This window comes from Dermacentor variabilis, chromosome 7 (genome assembly GCF_050947875.1).
Source record: "Dermacentor variabilis isolate Ectoservices chromosome 7, ASM5094787v1, whole genome shotgun sequence".
Classification (NCBI taxonomy): domain Eukaryota; kingdom Metazoa; phylum Arthropoda; class Arachnida; order Ixodida; family Ixodidae; genus Dermacentor; species Dermacentor variabilis.
This window is the reverse complement of record NC_134574.1, coordinates 171,379,391-171,406,127: the sequence shown is the minus strand read 5'-3', so window position 1 is coordinate 171,406,127 and position 26,737 is coordinate 171,379,391. Positions and strand designations below refer to the sequence as shown.

The window sequence follows — 26,737 nt, the reverse complement described above, 5'->3', positions numbered from 1 at the left end:
TCCATCGGGTTCCTCTCTTAAAGGCAAAGCTTCAGTGTCCGCTAAATATTTTTCTGGTTTACCTGGTCTCTTCTTATGGTAACAGTGGCTTTATTGGTATCGTAGAAGGGTAAATTACTAACAGAGCTCCTATAATTCTTTTATTTAGTGTCCTTTAAGAGCAACTATACGAAGCCAACAGACTAAAACAGAGAAAAGCATCAGGGAAATTAACAGTGCATTTTAAGTGAAATGTAGAATTATTAAGAGAAGGTACGTGAAAGTGAAAGACAACTTGTTGTAGATGGGAGCCAAACCTATAACCTCTGCAACCTCACCCATGGCTGAGAGTGGCACTGGCTGACACTCCCAGGGCTAGGTTTAGCACAAATGCAAAAACACCCAAAAGAAGTGGATGGGGGCATGGCCAATCTAGCTCAGTTTGTAGACTTTATGTGGAAGTTGTGAGTGTGAGTACAGCAGCAGAATGCCTCAGCTGCTGAACTACTGTGGCAGATAGTTCTGCTTTTAGCTTCTTTTACTCCATTTAGTCTTGACACTTGGCAGCAGTTTATCTCCCATTTTGAGCCTGACAATGTGATTTGTGCCCTTCTGTCATGCCAACATGGCAGCAATGCGCTGCAATTCCAACTGCAGACTGACTGACCCAACCTATTACAAGACGAATACACTGAGGCAGCCTAAAAGCAGTCAGCCCTCAGTCCTCTCCTTGCATAAAAAGGTGGCTGATTTTGACTAACTGCATTGTCCTAGCTTTATGTTTCCATTTTTATTTTTTTTGTTGGAGGTTCAGACTGATGTCATGACTGCTTTTCATAGAATTAGTATGTTTACTGTAAGTGCGTTTTTCTGCACTACCAGCAGCACTGGAACAAAGGATGTCTTGGGTTTCAGCCAACATTACAACAAGGGCACTTGCCTTCATCAGGGTCCTCATTATAACCTTGGCTCTGGCCTGAAACATTCCTTCCTCAACTAATGTTGATTACTTCAAGACTCCAATTTTCCAAATTTCTGCCTGGTTTTTACTACACTATGCGCTTATAATTAATGAACAAGCAGAAGGTAGCATACTTGATGGTAGCAGAACTGCTCTCTGACAGCCGCATTCTCTTCAGCACTAGTGGTTAGCTGCCAGAAAAGACGCTTGGACATGGAAGAACTTCGCGGGGTCTTGACGGAGTCAGAACGACTTCTTGCTGCATCATCTGCACAGAACAGAATGTGTCACGCAAATTAGTTACTCCTATGCACTGCACCATTAAAAGCAGTGTGGTGGTGAAGCACAGAAATAAATAGTAAAGAAAGTAATGCTTCCAAATTATCTACTATGAAGTAAGAGAAGAAAGGGGGTTAACCGAGGGGCCTGATTTTGGTTACTCATATCATGAGAAGCCAAAAAACAAAGACGCTGTACTCGTGACGCCTGCGGCAGAAAGGATGTTCCACATCTGCCGCCAAGGTTTGTGAGTGGTGGCGCTGGCTAACACTCCCAAGGTTAGTTCTAGTAGTAACACACAAATACCCAAGAAAGTGGATGGGGAAACGCGCCGTGGTAGCTCAATTGGTTAGAGCATGGCACACGTAATGCGAAGACGAGGGATCGTTCCCCACCTGCTGCAAGTTGTTTTTTCATACACATTCATTGCCATTAATTTATCATTTCTTTAACTCAATTAGTAAGTACAAGTAATTTCCCCTTTATTGTCTTTGGTGTCTTTGTTTGTTGGCTTCTCATGATACTACTGTGAAGTAGAAATTCTGTGAGCACCAGTGCTGCAGTTACAAATCAAAAACTACGCACCAAATATTTCAACAGGGAGAACATGCTCCTCCGAGGACAGTGATGCAGTTTCTTCCACATTCTTGAGCCTGGAATGCATAGGGGGGCAAGGTAGCCATATAAGCCTTGTACGAAGAAGCTTTACATGCTTCACAAAAGAGGACTGTTGGAAATCTGATCTTACTTTGCAGTCTGATTGAAGCAATCATCGCAGACCCTGACCTTGTATTGGCCAAAGCCCTCTACAACCATGCTCTGCTGAGAACATGTGTAGCACACAACACGACCACAGCGTCGACAGTGGTGTCTTCGGCTGAACTGTAGGCAGGACCAAACAAAACTTTGAAAATGAACATATCTCAAGACAATCACAAACAAACAGAAGGACTAAAGGGTATTCACATAAGAGTACCACGGAAAGGATATGCAATAGCACTGTAATGCCTCTTTGCATGTAGTGCTGCTGCTGCTGCTCTACCTGCTCTTATTCATTAGTCGTCTCTTCAGATGCACATTAACAAATGTGCTCTAGCAAGGCACAGAGACTATGTGCCTTGGTGAAGCCTGTGTGATTGCTGCAGCACAGTAGTGTGTTGCTAGTAGCATGCACTTAGCAAATGACAACCTCTGTCCGAGAGATTTTGGTGGACCCCTTTGTATCTAACCCCATTCTATTTCTTATGTGATTAGACATATGATGCACAAGAAACCTCAGACAAAATGACACAACCCAGAGGAATCACCGAGCATAATGTGCTATCACAAGTAGAGTTTTGTCTGATTACAAATCTCAAAGGCACATATGACACACAAGAGGCTTCAGCAAGGGGCTACAAGAACCGGTGCACATGCTAAGCGTATTAGCTATGAAAAGTAAAAAGGTGATTCTGTACCGTCTACTTATGGCAATGTTTCTTAAATTGTAAAATTCTATCATTATTGCTGTATTTTGTTCTACACAAAATAATTTTGCACATCCTTAAGTATTTTGACCACCATTGTAGGAAAAGCACATCACTAGAGCCAGTTATCATTACAAAAAGTGATACCATTATGTAAGTGGACCACATTGTACATCCAACCAACCAATTAACCCAATCATTGATGTTACTAATGTACATCTAAATTAAATGACTGGGCTTTATTTCCCAAAGGAACATCTTGGCTTTGAGGGGCGCTTTGGTGAGGACTCGTATGCCAGCAGATCTGTGTGCACACATGAAAATGTTTTGAGGACACCAAAAAGACAGGAGCCATAAAAAAGACTCCCCAGCCAATTTTTCTGGTGTACACAAAGAGAGGTGCAGGGTGCGATTAGGAAAGAGAGCAGCCAATACAGAGTGTTTACCATACTGAAGTATTCAATATGGCAAGCCATGCAACATGACACAGCAGCATCGGGAGTCCATTCCGACTGTGGAGGTGGTTTCAACGGCATCGTGAATGCAGTGCCTTCAGAGTCCTTTGCCGAGATGCTTCCAGCAGACTGTGAAGTCGTATCAGTTTCAGCTGAAGGAAAAGAAAATGTGACGGCTATGTAAACATGGAAAGTAGGCTTTAATATGAAATGCAGAGGCACTCACAAAGACACTCGAACGCTAAAGAAATTATGTAAACAGTACACAGGCCTTTCTCACAACTTGTACTAAAACCATCTGCAGCAGGTTCCCTTTACAATCAATGTGAAGAGACTTTACAAATCTGTTCATCATATCAGAACTTAAGCTTGACGGAAATTCAGCACTAGATAAATAAGAAAGTAAATATAAGTCCCCAAAGTGTCTAGCTTATCAGAGCCCATTAAACTAGACAGAGTTAATCTAAAAGGGAGCCTGCTGTATTGCCCTGTGGACTTGAAATCTCCTTGAAATCTAACACTGCATGTAGAGTCAAACCCCAATATAAGATATCATTGGATAGTGTAATGAAGTAAATATAAAATGTTTTGAGCTGATTTCTGCATGTACCGTATTTTCATGTAAATAACAAGAGCACAAATATAATGTGAAGGGGGACTTATGGTCTCTCAGAAGAAAAAAAAATATCATATACAGTCGAACCTACTTATAACAATATTCAAGTGCCACGAAAATTCCATAGCTATAACCAATAATTGTGGTAACTGGGTTGCATGAAAAAACCAATATAGGGGGATGGCAAAGCTGATGTCAGAAAAATATAATGGCAAGGAGGCCAGAGCCCCTCCCTGCCACTTTCCTCCATGCGGCTGCTGATTGTTTTCACTCATCTAACGGCTTCCAGGGCGCTCCGATCGTGTGTAACAAGTCGTGGCTGTCGGCATTAAAAAATGACACTGCAATGACAACTGAAAAAAGGGGGTCATGGGTGGCAAGCAACATGCGAGCTCCGCCGAGGCACTGCTTTGGTGGACCCAATAGGGGCCTTTTAAAAAATGTGAGAAGCTTTCCGTGGCAGCCTGTTGACTTGACAAATCCAGAAGAAACGCTGAGTCGAGATCACCACAAGCAACTCGCCGCGCACTTATCACTGGTTTGCACAAGAAAATCCTATGTTCGTCAGCCTTGCATGCTTAATGCAAAGCTTGCCGACATCCTCCTCCAAGGCATCCAGGTGCTCCAGATAATGCAGCAGAAGGTTCCTCATGAAAACGAAGCCCCAGAGGGACTGAATAATCTGCCGGGCCTCCTTTGAGGACAACGTTGAGGCAGCCTGTCCTACCATGTTATCACTGCTGTCATTGCTGTTGTTATCCAATGCAAGCACGTTCGTGATGATCGCCTCATCGGTTAGAAGCAATTAGTTTCCAAATCTACAGCAGTGCACATTCTTTTCGCTGGCAACGTCATGCATTGCCGATGATCAGCGAGTGGATCAGCCATCTTCCATTTTAGTGGCGAGTCAAACAGGGCTGAGAAACCACGTGGGCAGGAATGATTTCGATGCAACCAACAAAGATGAATGCGAGCGATTAGGCTGTTTGCAGAACTGCATTGAATGAGAAGCCAGCAAGGAATCTGGGAGCAGCGCAGTTGGCACGGTTCATTCATGTTTCGGAGGGTGGCATGGCATAGAGCTATGGGCGCAGCCCATTCATGTTTGGAGGGGCCAAAAGGGCATCTGTTGGGGCAGCAGGCCATCGTACAGTGGCTCGAATTTCTTGTTTTCTTTTCAATGATTTCACATTTCACTAGCTATCGGCACGGACACCCAGAAGCCAGACTTCATCCTTATAACCTATAATGCGGCATCGGGGCATTGTAGTAGGCGGGTTATTTCACCATGGAAACAATATAAAAGTTGATGGTGCAGCAGCATCTCATTGTTATAACTGATATATTGTTAAAACAATTATCATTATAAGCGAGCTCAACTGCATTACAATCATAACACAAAGTGATGCCACAAAGAAACAGGTAATGGTGCATGGAAGCAGATGCTGATAGAGCACATTATTCATTGTTACTGTGAACTGCTCTCGCAAAAAACAGAGAAAGCACGAGTGCATGCACAATTTACTCAATGTCACTCGTGACCCGATGGTCAGTGTTGACAAGAACGGTGTTGTCCTCCATGCTAATAAATTTATTGGACAGGCAGCAGTTCAAAAGTGCCAACGACACAATGACTGCAAAGCCATGTTTAATTGTGTGTGTTTGAACACAGCTCCAGACACAGTAGCAGTTGCAGTGGAGCCTAGTGGTTTAGCTCAATGCCCAGTTTCAAGCGTTAGAAAAAATCTATAAATAATCTCTAAATAACTGCGTTATATTTGTGACACGAAGCCAAATACAGCACACTCCCTTTAAGAGGAACTCGAAGGGACCACGAAAATTTGTTTCGTCTTATCAGAAGAATAATTGGCAACATAACCAGGTGCATTCAAATATCCTACTTCAAAACAATAAATGAATTAGTCTTACAATGGCAAAAGAAATGACATGAAAAGCATTTATTTAGCTGAACTTAATTAATAGGAAACTGTTCAAGTGGTACTCTTGCTTGGTTTCATCCAGACCGATGATGATAATGTGTGGTGTTTTTTGGCGCAAGGGCCAGTTTTGGCCAAAGAGCGCCATGACAAGTGGTAACATTGACGATGTATTATGGATGGCGTGCACAATGAATTCCTCATGGTAGATGTCACATGGCTGTAAAAGGGCCTAAAACCTGTAGCTGTAAGTGGCGTAGAGTATATAGTTGCTAAAATAATGACGGTGACTAGGCAGTGATGTGGGCTACGGCAATGGGCTTTCGTTAAAACATTATGCAATGAAACAACACTGACACCAGAGTTTCAAGAGAGCCCTTGAATGCAGGGCTGTTAGTCACATGCTAAAAATTGCCTGGCCAAATGATTTTCAGGGTGTCGGTTTCAGCTAAAAAATCTAAGACTATTTGCAGTTTAAAAAATGGTTCGTCACTAAGAAAAAATGCAGGATGGAGAGGTATATTTTCCGGATATGCAGAAGGGAAATACTTTTTCCTCTCTGTTTCTATTGCAGGGCACTGGATAAGAACATGGAGGACTGTCAGGCTATCGCCACACCTACTACAAGTAGGAGGATCCCCGCCAGTCAAGAGGTATGAGTGAGTACTGTAAGTGTGTCCTATTCTTAATCGGCAAAGAAGTACTTCCTTGTACCGTGCTGTTTTGTCACTTATCCAATTCCGCAATCTTGGTTTTATAATATGTAACTTATTCAATGTTTGTGTATCCTACTCTGCTTGCCAATGATTCCTCAATTTACGGCGCAGAAAGGGCTTTAGGTCTGTGGCAAGAATGGGGATATTTCCATCTGTGTCGCTAAAACTCACTGACGTAGCGTTTTCGTCAGCAGCTATGTTGCCTTTTATACCTTTATGGCCAGGTACCCAGCATAGGATAATCGCTTGGTTGCACATATATGCAGAGCATAACAAGCTATACAGCTCATTAAAAACCAAATTCTTATGCTTTCGTAAGCTAATTGGGGCTCTCACTACACTTAATGAGTCTGTGAAAACAATAGCCTTAACGATATTTTTGAGCCATATGTGTTGAATGGCCTTAACAATGGCGTATGCTTCCGCTGTAAAGATACTGGTGTGTGGGTTTAGTGGTCCAAATCTTGAAAGCGAGGGTCCCAGAGCTGCATCATCATCATCATCAGCCTGGTTACGCCCACTGCAGGGCAAAGGCCTCTCCCATACTTCTCCAACAACCCCAGTCATGTACTAATTGTGGTTATGCCATGCCTGCAAACTTCTTAATCTCATCTGCCACCTAACTTTCTGCCGCCCCCTGCTACGCTTCCCTTCCCTTGGGATCCAGTCCGTAACCCTTAATGACCATCGGTTATCTTCCCTCCTCATTACATGTCCTGCCCATGCACATTTCTTTTTCTTGATTTCAACTAAGATGTCATTAACTCGCGTTTGTTCCCTCACCCAATCTGCTCTTTCCTTATCCCTTAACGTTACACCTATCATTCTTCTTTCCATAGCTCGTTGCGTCGTCCTCAATTTGAGTAGAACCCTTTTCGTAAGCCTCCAGGTTTCTGCCCCGTAGGTGAGTACTGGTAAGACACAGCTATTATATACTTTTCTCTTGAGGGATAATGGCAACCTGCTGTTCATGATCTGAGAATGCCTGCCAAACGCACCCCAGCCCATTCTTATTCTTCTGATTATTTCCGTCTCATGATCCGGATCCGCCGTCACTACCTGCACTAAGTAGATGTATTCCCTTACGACTTCCAGTGCCTCGCTGCCCATTGTGAATTGCTGTTCTCTTCCAAGGCTGTTAAGCATTACTTTAGTTTTCTGCAGATTAATCTTTAGACCCACTCTTCTGCTTTGCCTCTCCAGGTCACTGAGCATGCATTGCAATTGGTCCCCTGAGTTACTAAGCAAGGCAATATCATCAGCGAATCGCAAGTTACTAAGGTATTCTCCATTAACTTTTATCCCCAATTCTTCCCAATCCAGGCCTCTGAATACATCCTGTAAACACGCTGTGAATAGCATTGGAGATATCGTATCTCCCTGCCTGACGCCTTTCTTTATTGGGATTTTGTTGCTTGCTTTATGGAGGATTACGGTGGCTGTGGAGCCGCTATAGATATCTTTCAGTATTTTTACATACGGCTCGTCTACACCCTGATTCCGTAATGCCTCTATGACTGCTGAGGTTTCGACAGAATCAAACGCTTTCTCGTAATCAATGAAAGCTGTATATAAGGGTTGGTTATATTCCGCACATTTCTCTATCACCTGATTGATAGTTTTAATATGATCTATTGTTGAGTAGCCATTACGGAATCCTGCCTGGTCCTTTGCTTGACAGAAGTCTAAGGTGTTCCTGATTCTATTTGCGATTACCTTAGTAAATAGTTTGTAGGCAACAGACAGTAAGCTGATCGGTCTATAATTTTTCAAGTCTTTGGCGTACCCTTTCTTATGGATTAGGATTATGTTAGCGTTCTTCCAAGATTCCGGTACGCTTGAGGTCATGAGGCATTGCGTATACAGGGTTGCCAGTTTCTCTAGAACAATCTGTCCACCATCCTTCAACAAATCTGTTGTTACCTGATCCTCCCCAGCTGCCTTCCCCCTTTGCATATCTCCCAAAGCTTTCTTTACTTCTTCTGGCGTTACCTTTGGGATTTCGAATTCCTCTGGACTAATTTCTCTTCCATTATCGTCGAAGGTGCCACTGGTACTGTATTAATCTCTATAGAAATCCTCAGTCACTTGAACTATCTCATCCATATTAGTAATAATATTGCCGGCTTTGTCTCTTAACGCATACATCTGATTCTTGCCAATTCCTAGTTTCTTCTTCACTGTTTTTAGGCTTCCTCCGTTCCTGAGAGCATGTTCAATTCTATCCATATTATACTTCCTTATGTCAGCAGTCTTACGCTTTTTGATTAACTTAGAAAGTTCTGCCAGTTCTATTCTAGCTGTAGGGTTAAATGCTTTCATACATTGGCATTTCCAGATCTTTCGTCTCCTGCGATAGTTTGCTGGTATCCTGCCTAACGAAGTTACCACCGACTTCCATTGCACACTCCTTAATGATGCCCGAAAGATTGTCGTTCATTGCTTCAACACTAAGGTCCTCTTCCGGAGTTAAAGCCGAATACGTGTTCTGTAGCTTGATCTGGAATTCCTCTATTTTCCCTCTCACCGCTAACTCATTAATCGGCTTCTTATGTACCAGTTTCTTCCGTTCCCTCCTCTGGTCTAGGCTAATTCGAGTTCTTACCATCCTGTGGTCACTGCAGCGCACCTTGCCGAGCACGTCCACATCTTGTATGATGCCAGGGTTAGCGCAGAGTATGAAGTCTATTTCATTTCTAGTCTCGCCGTTCGGGCTCTTCCAGGTCCACTTTCGGTTGTCCCGCTTGCGGAAGAAGGTATTCATTATCCTCATATTATTCTGTTCCGCAAACTCTACTAATAACTCTCCCCTGCTATTCCTAGTGCCTATGCCATATTCCCCCACTGCCTTGTCTCCAGCCTGCTTCTTGCCTACCTTGGCATTAAAGTCGCCCATTAGTATAGTGTATTTAGTTTTCACTCTACCCATCGCCGATTCCACGTCTTCATAGAAGCTTTCGACTTCCTGGTCATCATGACTGGATGTAGGGGCGTAGACCTGTACAATCTTCATTTTGTACCTCTTATTAAGTTTCAAAACAAGACCTGCCACCCTCTCGTTAATGCTATAGAATTCCTGTATGTTACCAGCTATATTCTTATTAATCAGGAATCCGACTCCTAGTTCTCTTCTCTCCGCTAAGCCCCGGTAGCCCAGGACGTGCCCGCTTTTTAGCACTGTATAGGCTTCTTTCGGCCACCTAACTTCACTGAGCCCTATTATATCCCATTTACTGCCCTCTAATTCCTCCAATAGCACTGCTAGACTCGCCTCACTAGATAACGTTCTAGCGTTAAACGTTGCCAGGTTCATATTCCAATGGCGGCCTGTCCGGAGCCAGTGATGCTTAGCACCCTCTGCTGCGTGGCAGGTCTGACCGCCGCCGTGGTCAGTTGCTTCGCAGCTGCTGGGGACTGAGGGCCGGGGTTTGATTGTTGTGTTCATATAGGAGGTTGTGGCCAAGTACTGCACCAGGGTGGCCAATCCTGCTCTGGTGAGGGAGTGCGTTACCGGTTCTGGTCACCGGGATCAGGCCACACTCCAGGCCTGTTTGTGCAATTTTATCAATACGCGGATTTTTTTTTTTAATCCGGTGGAAAATTGCCGGCACCGGGATTCGAACCACGGACCTCTTGCACGCGAGGCGTGTGTTCTACCTCTACGCCACCGCTGCGTAGAGCTGCATAAGCAACACCAGCTGGAGACTTCGAAGCATCTATGTAAAATTCATCACATGAGTACTTCTCCTTGAGTTCCAGAAAATGCGAACATATGTGTGCTTCTGGGGCTCGTTTGTGGGGATGCGTGACTATCACGCCTCCCCTGAGATCTAGTTTTCCCGCATGGCTCGTCTCCTGCAGGGCGGCTTCGCCCGCCGCGTGGCCTGGCGCCCGCGGCGGTCGGGTGGTACAAGCGCGGTGCGAGAGATGGCGCGAGCGTCGCGCCGCTGCGGGGTTACTCGGGCGTCGGGAGACAAGGCGCTCGGGCTGTTGGGTTGGAGACAGCAAGCGGGACGGTCGTGCCGCACGTGCAGCGACCGTCTTCCCCGGCGGGTCGGCGCGCGGCGGGGACGTCCCGCGCGCGCGCGCGGCGACCAATGCTTCTGCGAGACCGCCTCGCGTGGCCGCCTTCGAACGCGCCACGATTCGCGTGACTGTACGCGCGAACGACCAGGCGTTGGGATCCAGCATGGGGCGAACATATTCGCTCGCTTCCGGTCGCGGTGAGTCAGACTTCTAGATTTGTCGCGCGCCCATCGGCATGTTTTGTGGATAGCAACTCGGCTAGCAGGCATTGATTTATGAAAGGTGTAATAAATGCCCTTGTGATTGTTTGCACTACTGTGTTGTCGTTCCTTTGTCCCAAGAGTACGGGTGTGAGAGACCCCACATCTGGCGCCCAACGTGGGGCTCTTGGGGCATCGGACGATAGTTTTAACAGTTTTGCTTCGTTCAAGACCTTTGTTTGAACCGAAGCGTAGGCCTAGCGTGAATTTTGATCGCTAGCGTCGGCGGCGTGCTTTCTTGAGCGAGGTGATGGTGGCGGTAGTGTGTTTGACATGTCAACATGCTAAGCCTTTTCGCAAGTGTTTTTTTTTAATGGCATTCGTCGGTACGAGAGCCACGTGGTCTGCATCCTGGGAGAGCGAGGCTGAGCGCCCGCAGAGCAGTGGCAAGCCTGAAGCGAGTGAGTACGGAAGCCTCGTGGGTGGTCCGAATTTCTTATGTAAATAGCTTCTTCTATCTCTTTGACTCGGATGAAGTCGCGGCTCTGGGAGCCGGGTGGCCGCGGGCCACGGGTGCCACTACGGGCTGACTGGTATTGCGGCCTGGCACCGGGCGCTCCGACACCGTCTGGGACGGTGGGCGCCGTCAACTCGGATGCTTTGTGCACCGAGCGGAGTAGGACCACCTCACAGAGCTGACGTCTCCTCCCGGCTGCCTGTTTTGCGCTCATTTTGGGTGTTGTTTTTGGATGCCGGTTGTTGTCAGTGTAGCGACGCTTTAGGCCTAAGGCTTTACGAAGCTGCCTGTCGCACGTGGAGGGACACAACCTGGTGGACCGTGGCGTTGAGGTGTTGCAATTCGCTTCCCTCATTCTATTTAGCCTCGCACGAATTGAAATTACTCGTTCGACTCAAGAAAGCGAGCTTCGTTCACGTGAACTTAGCATCTGAGTAGCTGCCCGATATTTTGCTTGCCGAGTTGAACATCGTACCACGTGGGCGATGCGCATGCATAATTCCTCTCCCTTGCACTACTTTAGTGTTTGCCGAGTGTGTTGAGTTTACGCAGCGTGATTGGAGTCACCCCTGGTTTGCCGTCACCTGCACATCGTCTGCTGCTGCCCCGGACTACGATCGAGCCACCCCGGGCGATGGTGATGCTGTGGCCAGTTCGGCGCGGCGACTTCGGCGGCCTCCTGCATCCAGCTCACAACCCTCTGTGGCGGACAAAAGAGCCGGCGGTCACCGACAGCTACGGCGGCTCTTCCCAGCAGGGCGCGTCGGCGCGAGCGACGCTTGTTCGTACCGACTACTGCGTCGTCGTCTCCGGAGTCCTGGCCTGGCATCGTGCCGTCGAGTCTGCAAAGCTGCCGCTGTGACCGGCGGACGCCAGCGGTGCACCCAAGGACAATGTCGGCTCGCATGTTATGGACAGCGTGCGGACATTTCTTCGGCGCGACCACTGTTTAATGTTCTACCTTGTTTGCGAAGCACAGTTTGATGTTAGACCGTGTCACATGTCTCGCCGGAATATGTAGTGATTTAAGGTTGGGGGGATGTGGGGATGCGTGACTATCACGCCTCCCCTGAGATCTAGTTTTCCCGCATGGCTCGTCTCCTGCAGGGCGGCTTCGCCCGCCGCGTGGCCTGGCGCCCGCGGCGGTCGGGTGGTACAAGCGCGGTGCGAGAGATGGCGCGAGCGTCGCGCCGCTGCGGGGTTACTCGGGCGTCGGGAGACAAGGCGCTCGGGCTGTTGGGTTGGAGACAGCAAGCGGGACGGTCGTGCCGCACGTGCGGCGACCGTCTTCCCCGGCGGGTCGGCGCGCGGCGGGGACGTCCCGCGCGCGCGCGCGGCGACCCATGCTTCTGCGAGATCGCCTCGCGTGGCCGCCTTCGAACGCGCCACGATTCGCGTGACTGTACGCTCGAACGACCAGGCGTTGGGATCCAGCATGGGGCGAACATATTCGCTCGCTTCCGGTCGCGGTGAGTCAGACTTCTAGATTTGTCGCGCTCCCATCGGCATGTTTTGTGGATAGCAACTCGGCTAGCAGGCATTGATTTATGAAAGTTGTAATAAATGCCCTTGTGATTGTTTGCACTACTGTGTTGTCGTTCCTTTGTCCCAAGAGTACGGGTGTGAGAGACCCCACACGTTTCAGTATTTCTAAGAAAGAGATGTCACAATGGATAGTCTGCCACTCCCAAGGTGGTGGAAGCCATGTAGGAGCCATTAGGACATTGTGTAAAAGAGGGACCCCTGTTTTTTCTGAGAGTGCTTCCAACTGGAGGGACAGTGGAGGCCTAGTGGCTGGGCGGTTACAAAACAGCCTAGCAGTGGACAAGTCGCATATAGTAGAATGGCAAGGATGTTTAGCATCTGAGTTAACTTTTAGGGCGTAGAATAAAGTTAAATACGTACTTTGGTAATGCAATGACCATTCGTTTGATTCGACGTAGAGGCTTTGCACAGGGCTAGTCCTAAAGGCGCCTGTAGCAAGGCAGATACCTAAGTGGTGAATAGGATCTAGCATTTTCTGAGCACTAGGTCCGGCAGAATTATATATTATTGCTCTGTAGTCAAGGCGTGTTAATATTAGACTTTTGTACAGCTTTAGAAGGCACCGCCCATTGCTTCCCCAAGATGTACGTGACAAGAGATTCAGCAGGTTTATAGACTTGAGGCACTTTGATTTTAGATGCTTCAGATGTGGTAAAAAAGTCAGCTTACTGTCTGAAAGGATTCCAAGAAATTTGTGTTCATGGCTCACAAATAGCCATTCTCCATTTAGATCTATTGCAGGGTCCGCCAGTATGCCTCTCTTGTTAGAAAACAGGACGCATGTACTTTTTTGTGGGTTTAGCTTGAAACCGTTTTGGTCTGCCCACTTAGATAATTTATTTATGCAAAGCTGTACTTGTCGCTCGCAGATACTTAGGTTACATGATTTGAAACCTATCTCGATGTCATCCACATATACAGAATAAAACATAGTATGTGGTATGGCAGTCTGGATCGAGTTCATTTTGACAATAAAAAGAGTGCAGCTCAGCACACCACCTTGTGGAACACCAGCCTCTTGCGTAAATGGACGAGACAGAACATTACCAACTCTAACACGGAACGTCCGATTGGTGAGGTAACTCTGAATCACGTTCAACAAGTTGCCTCGAACTCCCATTTCAGCCAGGTCACGGAGGATTCCAAAGTGCCAGGTTGTGTCGTATGCCTTTTCCATATCTAAAAATACTGACAGGAAAAACTGTTTATGGACAAAGGCATCATGGATATTTGTCTCGATGTGAACAAGGTGATCTGTTGTGGATCTACCCTCCCTAAAACCGCATTGTAAGGGACCGAGCACCTTGTTGCTTTCCAGAAAATGGATGAGGCGACGGTTAATCATTTTCTCAAACAGTTTGCATAGACAACTTGTCAGAGCTATAGGTCTATAACTGTTGGGTGAGGAAGGGTCCTTGCCCTCTTTGAGGATGGGGATTACGATTGCTTCTTTCCAGACAAATGGAATGTAGCCTGCGGAGAACATAGAATTGAAGAGTGACAGTAGTGTTTCTTGGGTTTCAGGGTGTAGGTGTCTGATCATCTCATACATTATTCTGTCACTTCCTGGGGCGGACTTGTTGCAACAGTTCAGTGAGGCCTGGAACTCAGTCATTCATTGTATACTTCATTGGATGAGCTGTTCCGACCCAAATTCATCTGTTCTGCAAGTTGCTGGTATTTTAGAAATGTATCTGTGTAATGAGATGTACTGGAAATGTGCTCAAAATGTGATCCTAGACAATCTGCCTGATCCTCAAGAGTGTCTCCTTGTGTATTTAATAAAGGTAAGGGATGAGTTTCGCGGCCTTTTATTTTGTTCACCCTTTTCCAGGCTTTTTGTTTGTCTGTATACTAATTGATGCTGCTTATGTAGTTTTTCCAACTTTCGCGTTTAGCGCGGCGGTGCGTTCTTCTACCTTGCGGCTTGATCACCTCGAAATTAATCAGATTCTCTGTGGTTGGGGAGTTACGGAGGAGGTTCCAAGCCTTGTTTTGCTTTTTCCTGGCTTCCCTACACTCCTCATTCCACCATAGAATACGTAATTTCGAGGGCGAGCCATTTGTTTGGGGAATGCATACTGATGCAGCCTCAATAATGAACACTGTTATGTATGCTACTGCGTCGTCTAAGCTAAGTTCAGAGATATCACTCCAAGGCAGCTGTGTTAGTTCGTGAAATTTTGTCCAGTCGGCTGAGTCAACTTTCCATCGAGGGAGATGTGCATGACACTCACTTTGTTTTTTAAGGTTTAGAACGATGGGGAAGTGATCACTTCCATAAGGGTTATTAATGACATCCCACTCCAGATATGGCACAATTGTACCAGATGCTATGCTTAGATCTATCAAAGAAAATGTTTTGCGTGTAGAGCTGTAAAATGTTGGCTTTTTCTTGTTTAGCAAGCAGGAACTTGAAGAGAATAGGGTGTTTTCTACAAGCCGTCCTCTCGCACCACAGCGAGAGTCGCTCCACAGTGGGCTATGCGCGTTTAGATCACCGACGACTATGTAAGGGTGATGCAGCTCATCAATAAAGCTTTGAAATGTTGTGCTAGAGAGTTGATAACTTGGGGAGATGTATACGGACGTGATAGTAACTAGTTTATTACATAGCACTGCTTGGATAGCAACTGCCTCAAGAGGAGTTCGGAGTTGCAGTTGCCGACAAGCAACGCCTCTGTCTACTATTATTGCTACCCCGCCGGACGATGCAACAGCATCATCTCGGTCCTTCCAGAAAATAGCGTATTGCCTAAGAAAGTTTGTTTGCATAGATTTAAGATGTGTCTCCTGAACACACAGCACCTTTGGATTGAATTTGTGTAAGAGTTCTTTGATATCATCGAGGTTGTGGATCAGACCTCTCACATTCCAGTGTAATATTTGTGTATCCATATTGTTTCTGTTTATGTGCTGTGTGTCAAGAGATATCACTTAGGTTGGCTCAAGGGACCTTTCCAGGCCCCTTGATGCGAGGTATTTCTTTTTTGTTGGCGCGCTCCAGGGAGCGACGCCGTTCCTTCGGCGTCTGAGACGCCGGAGAAGTTTTTGTTACATCCATCGCCTCGTCAGAGGCGCTGGATGATGCCCACTCAGCGGGCATGTGCGGGGTTTTTTTTGGGCCTGTCTGCACGAGCAGTGGCACTGGGACCGGCAGGCTCGGAGGTCTGCTGGCCCTTCGTGGTAGGGGGCGGAAGAGCCGTGGCTGCTCCCGCCAGGGGGCTGATGGTGTAACCGCCGTCACACTCCGTGTGACTTGCGCAGCCACCTGAAGATGTAGCAGTGCCCCCTTGCGGGCCCACATCAGTGTAGGAAGGACTGGACTGATTTTGGAGTGAGAAACTCTAACGTGCCTCTGGATATGATAGGTTGAGTTTTATTTTCATTTCAGTTCTATGATTTGTTTCTCTTTTTTCCAAGTAGGGCACGATCGCGAGTAGGCAGGGTGGTCTCCTTCACAGTTGGCACAGTGGTTTCATTATGCAAAATATAAGTGAGGCGTGCAGACAGGACACAAGAGTAGAGAAGTGGACAACACGCCTCACTTCTATTTTGCATAATGAATCCTTACCAACTAGCTCAGCTTTCTGTCGTTCTAAGCACAGTGGTTTGTTGATGTACAGATGTCAGAAGCGTGTTCAGAAGAACTGCACTTGGCACAAGTAGCACGTCCTCTGCAGTTCTGCGACCCATGCCCAAAGCGCTGACACTTGAAGCATCGACGCGGATTTGGGATACACGGTCTGACGCGAAGCTTACAGTAACCGGTTTCTATAGTTTCAGGTAGGCTGCAGGTTCCGAAAGTAATAATTATGTGTTTGGTAGGCATTTGCTTGTCATCTCGCCTCAATGTTATTCTTTGAACTTTGACTACGTTCTGGTCTTGCCATCCTTCAAGCAGTCCAAAACACCCAAAAAGTCCAAAACACCCAACTTCGGCTCAACCCCCAGGATCCCCTTTTTCCCAGACACGGCTAAGCCGCGCACGGCTACACGCGGAAGGGTCCAACCCTCGTGTGCTCGGGTACGTGGTGTCGCAACTCACCAAACGCTTGCTTGCGCAAACGCCCCTGCGGGGGGTTTCATCCAGACCGTGATGGATGTTTGTTGCTTGTGTGCAAATCGGCAAGCAGTCACAAACGATGTCATCTTCCTCAGTGACCTTTAAAATCCTTCTGTGCCTTCGTGATGCTGGAAGAAGTTCACTAGGGAGTTCAAGCAGGCATCTGCTGCCTGACAGGTCATCAGCGCAAGCTCCAAGCCAACAAAAGTACGAAGGAGCAGCCGGCAAAGCAGTGCCACCTAGAAGAAAGTCTAGGTGATGCTGAGCGAGGTGGGGAAGGAGAAATGAGGGGAAACACCGTGGAGGAGGAATGTAAGTGGAGGTGCGCTGGGTTGGCCTCCTCTAGTAGTTACTACAGGTTATGTTTGTGATACGGACATATCAGGTTCGTCTCGTGATAACATCGTGCTCCTGTGACATACGCTGTGTGTGCGAGTGACAGCGTGCGACATTGAGCCGACGATAGCGGCTCAATCTCACGTGCACAAGGAAGGAAAGGAGGAGGAAGCACACATTCTTATGTCATGTGCATGGCACTGGGGGAGGGAGGCATCGTACTTGGGCCGCACGCGGTCACATGGGCTTTATCTTGAAAGTGATCTGCTTTGGGGTACAGTATAAGTGGGGCCAATGGCTCGTAGCTTTGCATACACTGTGTTCTCGATGCTCAGTTTGCGTTGAAGCGATAGACAGGACGAAGGGCACTTCGCTCGCTGCTGCTTCCACAATTCCACTCGCCAGCGTTTTGACAGCAAGCGTCCGTGGTCATTAAGTATGGCGTGTTTATGTCTGCCTGCGCACATTGACACCATGCTTGTAAATGTAGTTAATAAGCGAATGTTTACAAGGGGGCATTTTACTCTGGCGGTCGCTACCTGTGGCGCACCGCGCGAGCCCTGTCTTGAATATGATCTGCGACGCGTATGATATAGGCATCTAGGTGCACCAAGGGCCAATACCTTCGCGTGCACTATGCACCCATACAATTGTACATCACACGCTGTCACGAAGTGAAATGTCACTAACTTTTTTTGTTTCTTCCTTTTGTTTTCGCCGGTGTCTATGGGCGATGTGTGCCATAGGCACTCTAGCGTTCAGGACTGGTAGTGGTGGCGACCACTCCAAATGTTTGTCTTAACCAAAGAGTATGTTTGATGTGGTTCGTCTTCAGCGGATTATTTTTGCATTGAGTCTATGGGAAACCAAACAAATGTCCCCATGTTGTTCTCTATATGCGAGAATTCAGATTAACTGAGTTTGTCTTAACCAGAGTTCAATTTATATATTGCAAGGCGTGCTCTAAGGCTGGAAATATATATTTAAAAAGAAATGTAGAAAAGAACAAAAAAAAAAAACATCTTTACTTATATTTGCGCAGTTATGGTAACAAACAAATTTTTTTAACAAATATAGGACACAACGAAGGTATTTTCGTGTCATTATAATGCGGTTCGACTGTACCTGCTCTATCTGCTCACAACCTAGCCTGCGATTTTCACAAGGGCTGGATAAACAATCGCAAGCAGGATTGCGAGCTAGGTATACTTGTGCTAACACTACAAATTAGCATGCACACACGCATGTGCCCACACACCGATACACAGACAAACACATGCATGCACACACGCGTGGCCCTGTTCCTCACAGCGTTGAGATGGCATCAGAAGCAGCTCCAAGGCTTTAGAAGCATAGGCCTTTAGCAGATCATTGGCAGCATCTCTGGTGAAGGGAGAGTGACTGTTGTCCAGGAAACTGGCCGTTGCCTCAAGAGACCTTCCTACCGAATCCACCTGACAGGATGTGAAGAGGATGAGCTTAATAAGTAATGATGCCAAAAGTTAACTAAACATCAAGAGTAATCATAAGCATAGCACTTTTGGCCAAGCAATTACACATTATGCACAATGGGCGAATATGAAAGGCAAAATAAAATCTGTACTTAATTCCTCTCCCTCAAACTAAGATCAAGAAAGTGCCAGAAGGCAGATACTACATCATGAGAACAACACTGCAGGCAAAAGAAAGCGAGGTTTTAACATTTGCAACCGCAGCGAATCGTAACTTAAACACAGATTGAGTACTTTATTTCACATAGTTGTACCAATAGGTGTGCTAACTGTCTCCCAAGTTGCTGCCAAGTGAATTTATCAGCTCCAATATGAGTATATTTTAAGTTTGCAAGCCTACAAGTATACCATTTGATAATGAACTATGAGTTTGTTGGGTAACAATCAGAATTTGACTGTCACATTCACTTGTAGCTGCCAAGCAGCAAATTTTTTTAACAGCGCAACACAGGATGAAGAAAAGAGGCAGGACCCAGTGTTAGGTCCAGTGCCTCTTTTTTTCATCCTCTGTCATGCTGTTAAAAAATCTGCTGTTTGACAAGATGTACCAACCAGCCCAAGTGAACATGCTTCCAACTTGTGGCTGCTTTGTTTCAATCAATGGCTTTACAACTTAAATTATTAATACACAAAAAAAGAAGAAGGAAAATAACAACAACAATGGTGCAGCTGTTAAATGTAAACAGCAGTAAAATGATTACCCAAACAAACGAAGAAGATATAAGGCCATCAATCTTTTAACAATATCATCAATTTTGTTCACATTAAGCAAAACGAAAATCACAAGATTAAGAGGCTTACCTCTGCATTCATCAGCAGCATTTCAAGCAGCAATGCAGGATCATTGACAAGGCACGAGTAACTCTGCTGCTTCTCCAAGTCTATGCACATATACATCTAAAAAGGAACACCAGGACATACTCTTGAGAAGGAAGCAAGAAAATGTTGGTACTATAACCTACACGGCTCTCAACTCTTTTGTCAGCAGGCCTATAAAAATCAATCAAATTGAGAAACAGCTTTTATGCACATTTAGAACATTTCCCTTGGAATTTTTCTACTAGCAACGCCATGCACTGCCTGAAATAACTGAACTTTACCATTTTGCCAGATTTGAGAACTTTTGGCAGATTGGGGGAGTCTGGAAAAATAAAACTTCGACCAGAGGTGTCATCGAAACTAACCTCCAGTGCTCCTAGCACTTCCTCAATAATGGGATGGAAAATTTGTGCTTTGGCAGAATCGGCAACATAATTTTCAATTGACAGCAGCAGTGAAGACAGCTTCTACAAGGTTGTCAATTTTGTGATCCTAAAACAATGACAGAAGCTCATGAGTGTGTGCTATTCTAATAATTGTGTTTGACTAATATTGAGTGCAAGTTTATCTTCCCCCTGTGGGTTACTTTTATCCATCAGCGTTTCGACAGCATATGTACAAATTATTACAAGCTATCCTTCCCATCATGTGTAGTTTTCACGCACAAAAGCACACAGTCGATTTCAGACTGACCCTTGACCAAACCACAATATTATTATGAGGCATAACATAGTAAGGGACTTCGGACTTCAGTTTTTCAATTTTAACCCCATCAAAATGCGGCTGCCTTGGTTGGGATTTGATCCCACCCCCTCAGGCTTAGTACCTCCACTTTGAACACCAGCTGTGTAAGTGCCCTTATTCATTACTGTACAACATTGTGCAACACTCCACATTACTGTACAGTACTGTACAGGAAAGGAACAGAGCATGTGGAGGCTCCAATGCCAGTTGTACGTGCCCTAGACCAGCTTGTTTGCACAGAAAAGCTGATCGAATGCAATAATCAAGTATGAGGAGGCTTCTGCATGGTCCCCGAGCTGACAACCATAGCTTCACAAACCTAAAGACTGTGGTAAAAAATGAACCATGTGCCCGCTGCAATGAGTGAAAAAGAAATGCTTCTTGCACAAGTAGCTTACCCAATTTCACACTTGCAAAGCTACTGCTTTCCTGCAGAGAATGGCATCACTGTGGCTATTATTGGTGCCAATAAATCTGCATATGTTTTTTACATGGTATGGCTTACAAAAGTTGGGAACTAGGTGCCAGGTGCATATATTCTATATTTCATTTTTTTTTACTCTCACTAGTTATACTAAAATAGCAACTTGTTACTTCCTTTCATGTTCCTTGAGACGCTTCTTGAAATTTCACATATCGATATTCAAAAACTGTCTGAGCAGTTATTACTGCCACACATCCATTCAAAACGCTCATTTTTAAAAATATTTTAATGCACCTGGTTATGTTGCAAATTATTCTTCTGATAAGAAGAACTTCTGATAAGACAAAACAAATTATCATGGTCCCTTCGAGTTCCTCTTAAAGGGAGTGTGCTGTATTTGGCTTCGTGACACAAATATAACGCAGTTCTTTAAAGATTATTTATTGATTTTTTCTGATGCTTGAAAACTGTGCATTGAGCTAAACCACTAGGCACCACCGCAACTGCTACTGTGTATGGAACTGTGTTCAAACACACACAATTGAACATGGCTTTGCAGTCTTTGTGTCGGCACTTTTGAACTGCTGCCTGTCCAATAATGATTGGGCTATAATTTTATGTGTCAAGGTAAACTTTGCGACTGCTACAACTTAAAATAAAACATAAGAACATAAAAGCACCTAAAATAAGCACATTTCTAGCAGTAAGGAAAGAGTTGACCGTTATGTAAAGTCATAATTATTAATGCAGCGAATTGCGCTTGTTACTTGTCCATGTCGTCTTGCCTCTGTCCGTGTCTTTTTTTTTTTTTTTCGCTGCTGCCTTTTCATAATTACTAGAATTGAATGAGAGCCGCTCAACTGGAGTCACTGACATGAACATGGAAAGAAGCCATGAAAAACTGCATGAGCACTGCCATTTCATGAGTAATAAATTTAATGAAGTATGGTACAGATGAATGTATCACTTAAAAAAAAAAAGGAAAATGACAAGCAATCATGCTACTAACACGTTCATGCAGCTACATTACTTAGTTTACCTAAACATAGCAAGCATTTTATGACTGACTGATTTCTACTGTCAATTCATGGGGTTCAACATTCAAAAGCAACACTGAGGCTATGTGAGATGCTGCAGTGAAGGGCTCTGGGATAATTTCAACCACTTCAGAATCTTCACCGTGAACCTAAAACTAAGTGCACAAGCATTTCTTGCACTCCTCTGCAATCTGAATGCAGCCACTGTGGCAGGAATCAAACTGGTGGCCTCGTGTGGGTGGCCACTGCACCACCACAGTGCATAGCAAGCAATTTATGAAAAATATGTTTGGTCTACTGGTATGAACCCTTTGTAATGTAGAATTTGCAGGGAATATGTCCCAAATGATGCGACTGGAAAGCGTGGAGTGTAGCATATTACCCTGAGTCCCATTCCTGTACGCTGATACGAGATCAGCTCGACGTCCATGAGGCAATCCCTGTAGCTCGCTGTCAAATGGTCGAGCAGCAAAATTTTCCCCTCTCCATTCGGAAGTCGGTCAAGCACCCTCTGCCAAAGGGGAAACGCCTCGCCGTCCTTGCTCAGTCCTTCAGTGAGCTGGTTGAAAAAGATGTAGAGATTAAAAAAACTAAATAGCACCAGCTGTTTTTCTTTCTTTTTAATGAAATCTTGAAATATCGCCTGTGGCAGACAGCACAACTCTAATTTTTGAGCTGAATTGCTTGAAAGAAGTGGACATCACTTGCACAAGAAATTGAAACGCATAAAACAACATTTCACTAATGGAAGCTGACAAATTTTCAAGGTGAATCTACTTGGAATTAATTTTAAAACTAGCACCAGTTTTGAGATGAACACTATCAAAATTGTGGTAAAAATATGCTGTTCTGCTTTTTAAATAAAATGCCTTTATATGCATTTCATGACAATATTGAATAGGACAGCCATATGTTTTAACAAACAATTTATGAGTACACATCTTGATACTGATTTGTTCCTCAGAATGTGGCTATGCCTAGGAAACCAACAGCTACATTCTGTAAATTCAAATTTCTGCCCTAAAGTTCTTCATTGTAAAGCTAATATGTAAAATTGTGCTAATCGGTTAATTATGCATGTCAGTTTCTTGTGCAAGTAATGCACACCTCTTTGAGAAACCAGCTCAAGAATTAGAAATCTGCATCCGGCATACATGATTTTCTGTTAGGTCTTACGAAATACCCTATATATGTACATATTTCATCCCATTGACTGACAAATTAGTAAAATTTGTGAAACATCAGCCTGCAAAGGAACAATTAAAAACCTGCAACGAGAAAGGGACCACAGGAAGCCAGGAACTTGAAGTGATAAACAGTGAGTAAACAAGGGAAGCGTGTATATGCAGCCACCATTTGTAAACAATGCCAATGTTTGCATTTGCCAACAGAGCCAACAGCTTGTTGCCTTGATGAAGACAAGTCCCTTCGTAGAAATTTTGGGCAACAGCTTCGTTTCCCTTGATTTTCATTTCCCTTTGTAGAAATGTTGGCTCCTCGTCAAAGCTAAAGCTGTTCCCCCACTGTTATTAAAGATTGCTGTCCCTTACAGTAATTACCATGGAAATATTAACCTGTAAGCAAATCCTTGGCTATCACTCAAACTCACATTAAGCAAGTACATAGTGCCGTGTCAATCTTTTATATGAAAAGATCATGCATTTTATTTTTTTCTTCTGTATTTGTATTTCAAGTAACACAAATGAACAGGCAGAGAGTTGGTGACATACAAAGGTGACACTAATGAAAACATTTGAACTGTTGAATCAAAATAGTAGCTACAGTCGGATACAACTTAAGTCTGCAGTGAAGCCCCGCCCATACCCTCATAACTGCCAGCCACTGTTCCTGCACAAGGCTGCAAATAGTTCATACTTAAAACTTTCCTTGTTACCTTAAGAAGGCGGCCACCACAAAAATAAAATTATAAGCACGTAATTTTATACGTTTTCACTCGTCTACTATTGTGGGACGGTGAAAGCCTAATTCTTTATTTACTGAAATAAAATGCTTGCTTTGCTGCAACTATTTACTGTCAAGTTTCACTTGTGTTGGCATTGAAGTTTCATGAGTAAAAAGGAGTCAGCGGTGAATTTAAGGACGGTGAACTTTTGAAGAGAGAAATGCTCAGACTCCATACACTTTTTTCATGTCTGTTGCACACTTCATCGCTTCCGCCGATGAAGAGACTTCAAGAACAGCAGACGCTCCGGAGGTATCAAGTACGATGGATGAATGGATGGATGAAAAACTTTATTAGGGTCCATTAGGGCGCGCCCTAGCGCGCAGCGGGCCGCTCCCACGTCGGGACAGAGAGGCTGAGCCTCTCCGCTGCGTCGCGGGCCCGTTGGACACCCCATAACTGTTCTTCGAGGTTGGGGCTGTGCAGGACAGCATCCGATGCCATTTTGAAAATGTCACATGGCGACGACTTCGTTTGTTTCTGTGAATGGCTAGCAGAGTAACACAACCCCGCGCGGTCCGTGTGCCTTGGTCGCCAACTACTGTTTCTTTAAGTTGTATCCGACTATAAAGGCCCTAAACTGAATAACCTTTACAAAATTACAGAAACGAGATTAGAACAATCTGCAACTTTAAAGCAATTGCACATGCACCTTAACAGCTCCCTGCGTGAATAAAGTACATGCAGGAATTAAAACCTAATTAAAAAAGACTGACTTCTTTGCACGTAGGTGCAATTTCTATGCAAAGCAATTATTTCTGTTGTTTATCTAGCATGTCTGAAGGAGTGCAAGTAGTTATGAGCATAGGTCAGTCCTATTTTCATGACACCAAATGAGAAAGTTGCATTTGCAAGTGCAAGCACGGTCACATTGTAAGGACTGTGTGGTGGAGACAGCAACTGCAAGGTCGAGAGATGGCGCTCCCAGTTGGAGAGACATCCTCATCATCATAATCAACACGAGGCAGCCGAAGGAGGACAACAAACAGTGTTGTGTGCACGTGTCCTCCCTGACAATATAAAATCAACCTATCTTTAATTCATAATCTTTCGAAAAGAATCAAGTTTTACTCATCCTAACTTTGCCATATGAATGTGAGGCATGCGCGTAGACAGTGACAGTGAGCAAAGAATATTTGGGATCGAAAGTGTTTGTTAGGGACACTTGTGCCTGCAAAAGGAAGTGTACAACTTGGCAGCGATAGCAGCAATGTTAACAGCACTGTTATCGGCTGTTAGACTAAATGCCTCAGCTAAGGATCGGCCCTCTGTCCAGAGCACATCACCTTGTGGTTTGGGTCAGCTAGCAGTCATTGCAATGATTCGATAGAGTGCTACATGCGTCACGTGCATCTGAGTGACAGCTTTGTCATAGACAAGCTACAGCAATCAAGACATAATAAATACCTGATTTTGCAAAGAATGTCTCATACAAGAACTAAACCTAAACATCGATAACAGATTAAAAGGAAACATGCTGAACACTAATGGAATAGTAAAAGTAAGAAAAATGACAGCGCATGCAACAACATGGCATATGAGTAGGCAAGCACACACAGAGTTAAAATTATGTAATTCTAGTATTTTGATGTGGCATGTGCCGAGAATTCGTGAGAAATGCTGACCTCAAATGCTGCATATGACTTCGGCGGTGACTGCAGAAGCAAGTGTAGTGCCTTGAGTTCAGTGATGATCTGCAAAGTTCGAAATTTTGTGACACTGTCTCTGTCAGCACAACAAATCTGTCAGCACAACAAAAACCTAAGCAGACATGTTAGGTGTGCAGCTTTGCTGTCGTACGCTGAACATAACATTACTGTTTCATATATAAGATTGCAAAGTTATGTAATATAGCACCATATAAAAGTTCTTTGTGTATCACTGTACAAGGTCAGTTTGAAAGGTATCAAACCTTTGGTCAGCAGGAATGCATTTATTGACTAGGAGGTACAAAACCCTAATCCCCTTCAAGGTGACACTTTCCTTAGTAATGCACACACTTCTCCCAGCACTCCCGCCATTGTTGGAAACGCTTCTGGAATGCGTTTTTTGGAAAGGTGATCAGCCAGGCCATGGCATTCAGCATTATGTCTTCTCTTGACTCAAATTGGCTTCCTTTCAGAGGCTTTTTTCTACTCGGAAAATAGCCAAAAGTCACACAGAGCCATGCCGGGGGGGGGGGGGGGGGGTTAGGGGGCCTGACGAACCACAGGAATATTGTGTTTGGCGAAGAAAGTCTGAATCAGATGCGCAGAATGGGGAGGCGTGTTATCATGACGGAGCTGCCAAGTTATTGCTGCCGACAGATCCAGTCGTTTATTTACCGCATAGCACCACAAAGGCAGCGAAGGACCTCCTGGTAGTACAGTTAGGCCTTGATATAATGAAGTAGGTAAAATCAGCAATTTGCTTCATCATATCGAGACACGTGCCAACTTAGCCCCCGCTCCCTCGTGCATGTTTGATAGCGTTACTGAGAGCTCGCTCCCCTCCCTCTTTCTCTTTGCTTGCGCAGGGAGGCGTCATTCGTGATGTCACCATCTTTCTTGTCTCACCCTCACACTTTCACTCGCACCTAAAGCACAAAGTGCACGGGCAACGATAGGATCTTATCGCACTTGTACTTTAGACGGAGCATGATGCGGCTCCACTGTGGCGGTTGCTCTTATGCCGTGCGCAATTTTAGAGATGCATTTGCAAGCAAACGCTCGTAATTCAATAATTTTACCAACGGCGTCCACGGAAGTTTTCATTTATTGTCTCATCATTCCTTTGCAGTGGAAGCGAAATTTCGTTATATTAAAATCACACACAAACACATTTCGTAATATTGAGGTTCAGATTATACGGTGTTCTATGGACAAGAGGCTATGAAAAGTTAAATATATTTTTATATAGAGAATTTCATAATATTGAAGTTTGTTATATTGAGGTTTAACTGTATACTTTTGCTGTGGTTTGGCCTTATGGTTCATACCCATTCCTCTGGAGTCTAATAAAATGGTCACCATGATCTTAATATTGCTGCAGAGCTGCCGTGCTTCTTTTGGTCACGGGGATGTCGGATATTTCCACAGTGATGACTACATCTTGGTTTCTGGGTCGTACTCATAAAACCACAACTCATCGCCTGTGATGAC

At 45.0% G+C, this 26,737-nt stretch overlaps 1 protein-coding gene across 3 annotated transcripts in view; it reads right to left on the bottom strand.

The window, feature by feature from the left end:
• The window catches only part of Sptz (zinc finger FYVE-type containing 26 spastizin), a 164,787-nt gene that overhangs the window by 50,855 nt on the left and 87,195 nt on the right, over nt 1–26,737 (bottom strand). For 2 of the 3 annotated variants that reach the window (XM_075700297.1, XM_075700295.1), the window contains exons 27-34: nt 25,223–25,291; nt 22,017–22,193; nt 19,412–19,507; nt 18,409–18,553; nt 3,132–3,292; nt 1,968–2,101; nt 1,805–1,872; nt 1,075–1,208 (exon numbers count right to left, since the gene is read on the bottom strand). In XM_075700297.1, coding sequence (XP_075556412.1) covers nt 1,075–1,208; nt 1,805–1,872; nt 1,968–2,101; nt 3,132–3,292; nt 18,409–18,553; nt 19,412–19,507; nt 22,017–22,193; nt 25,223–25,291 — 984 coding nt within the window. The remainder of the gene's footprint in view (nt 1–1,074; nt 1,209–1,804; nt 1,873–1,967; nt 2,102–3,131; nt 3,293–18,408; nt 18,554–19,411; nt 19,508–22,016; nt 22,194–25,222; nt 25,292–26,737) is intronic. The other variant, XM_075700296.1, reaches the window with a different exon arrangement.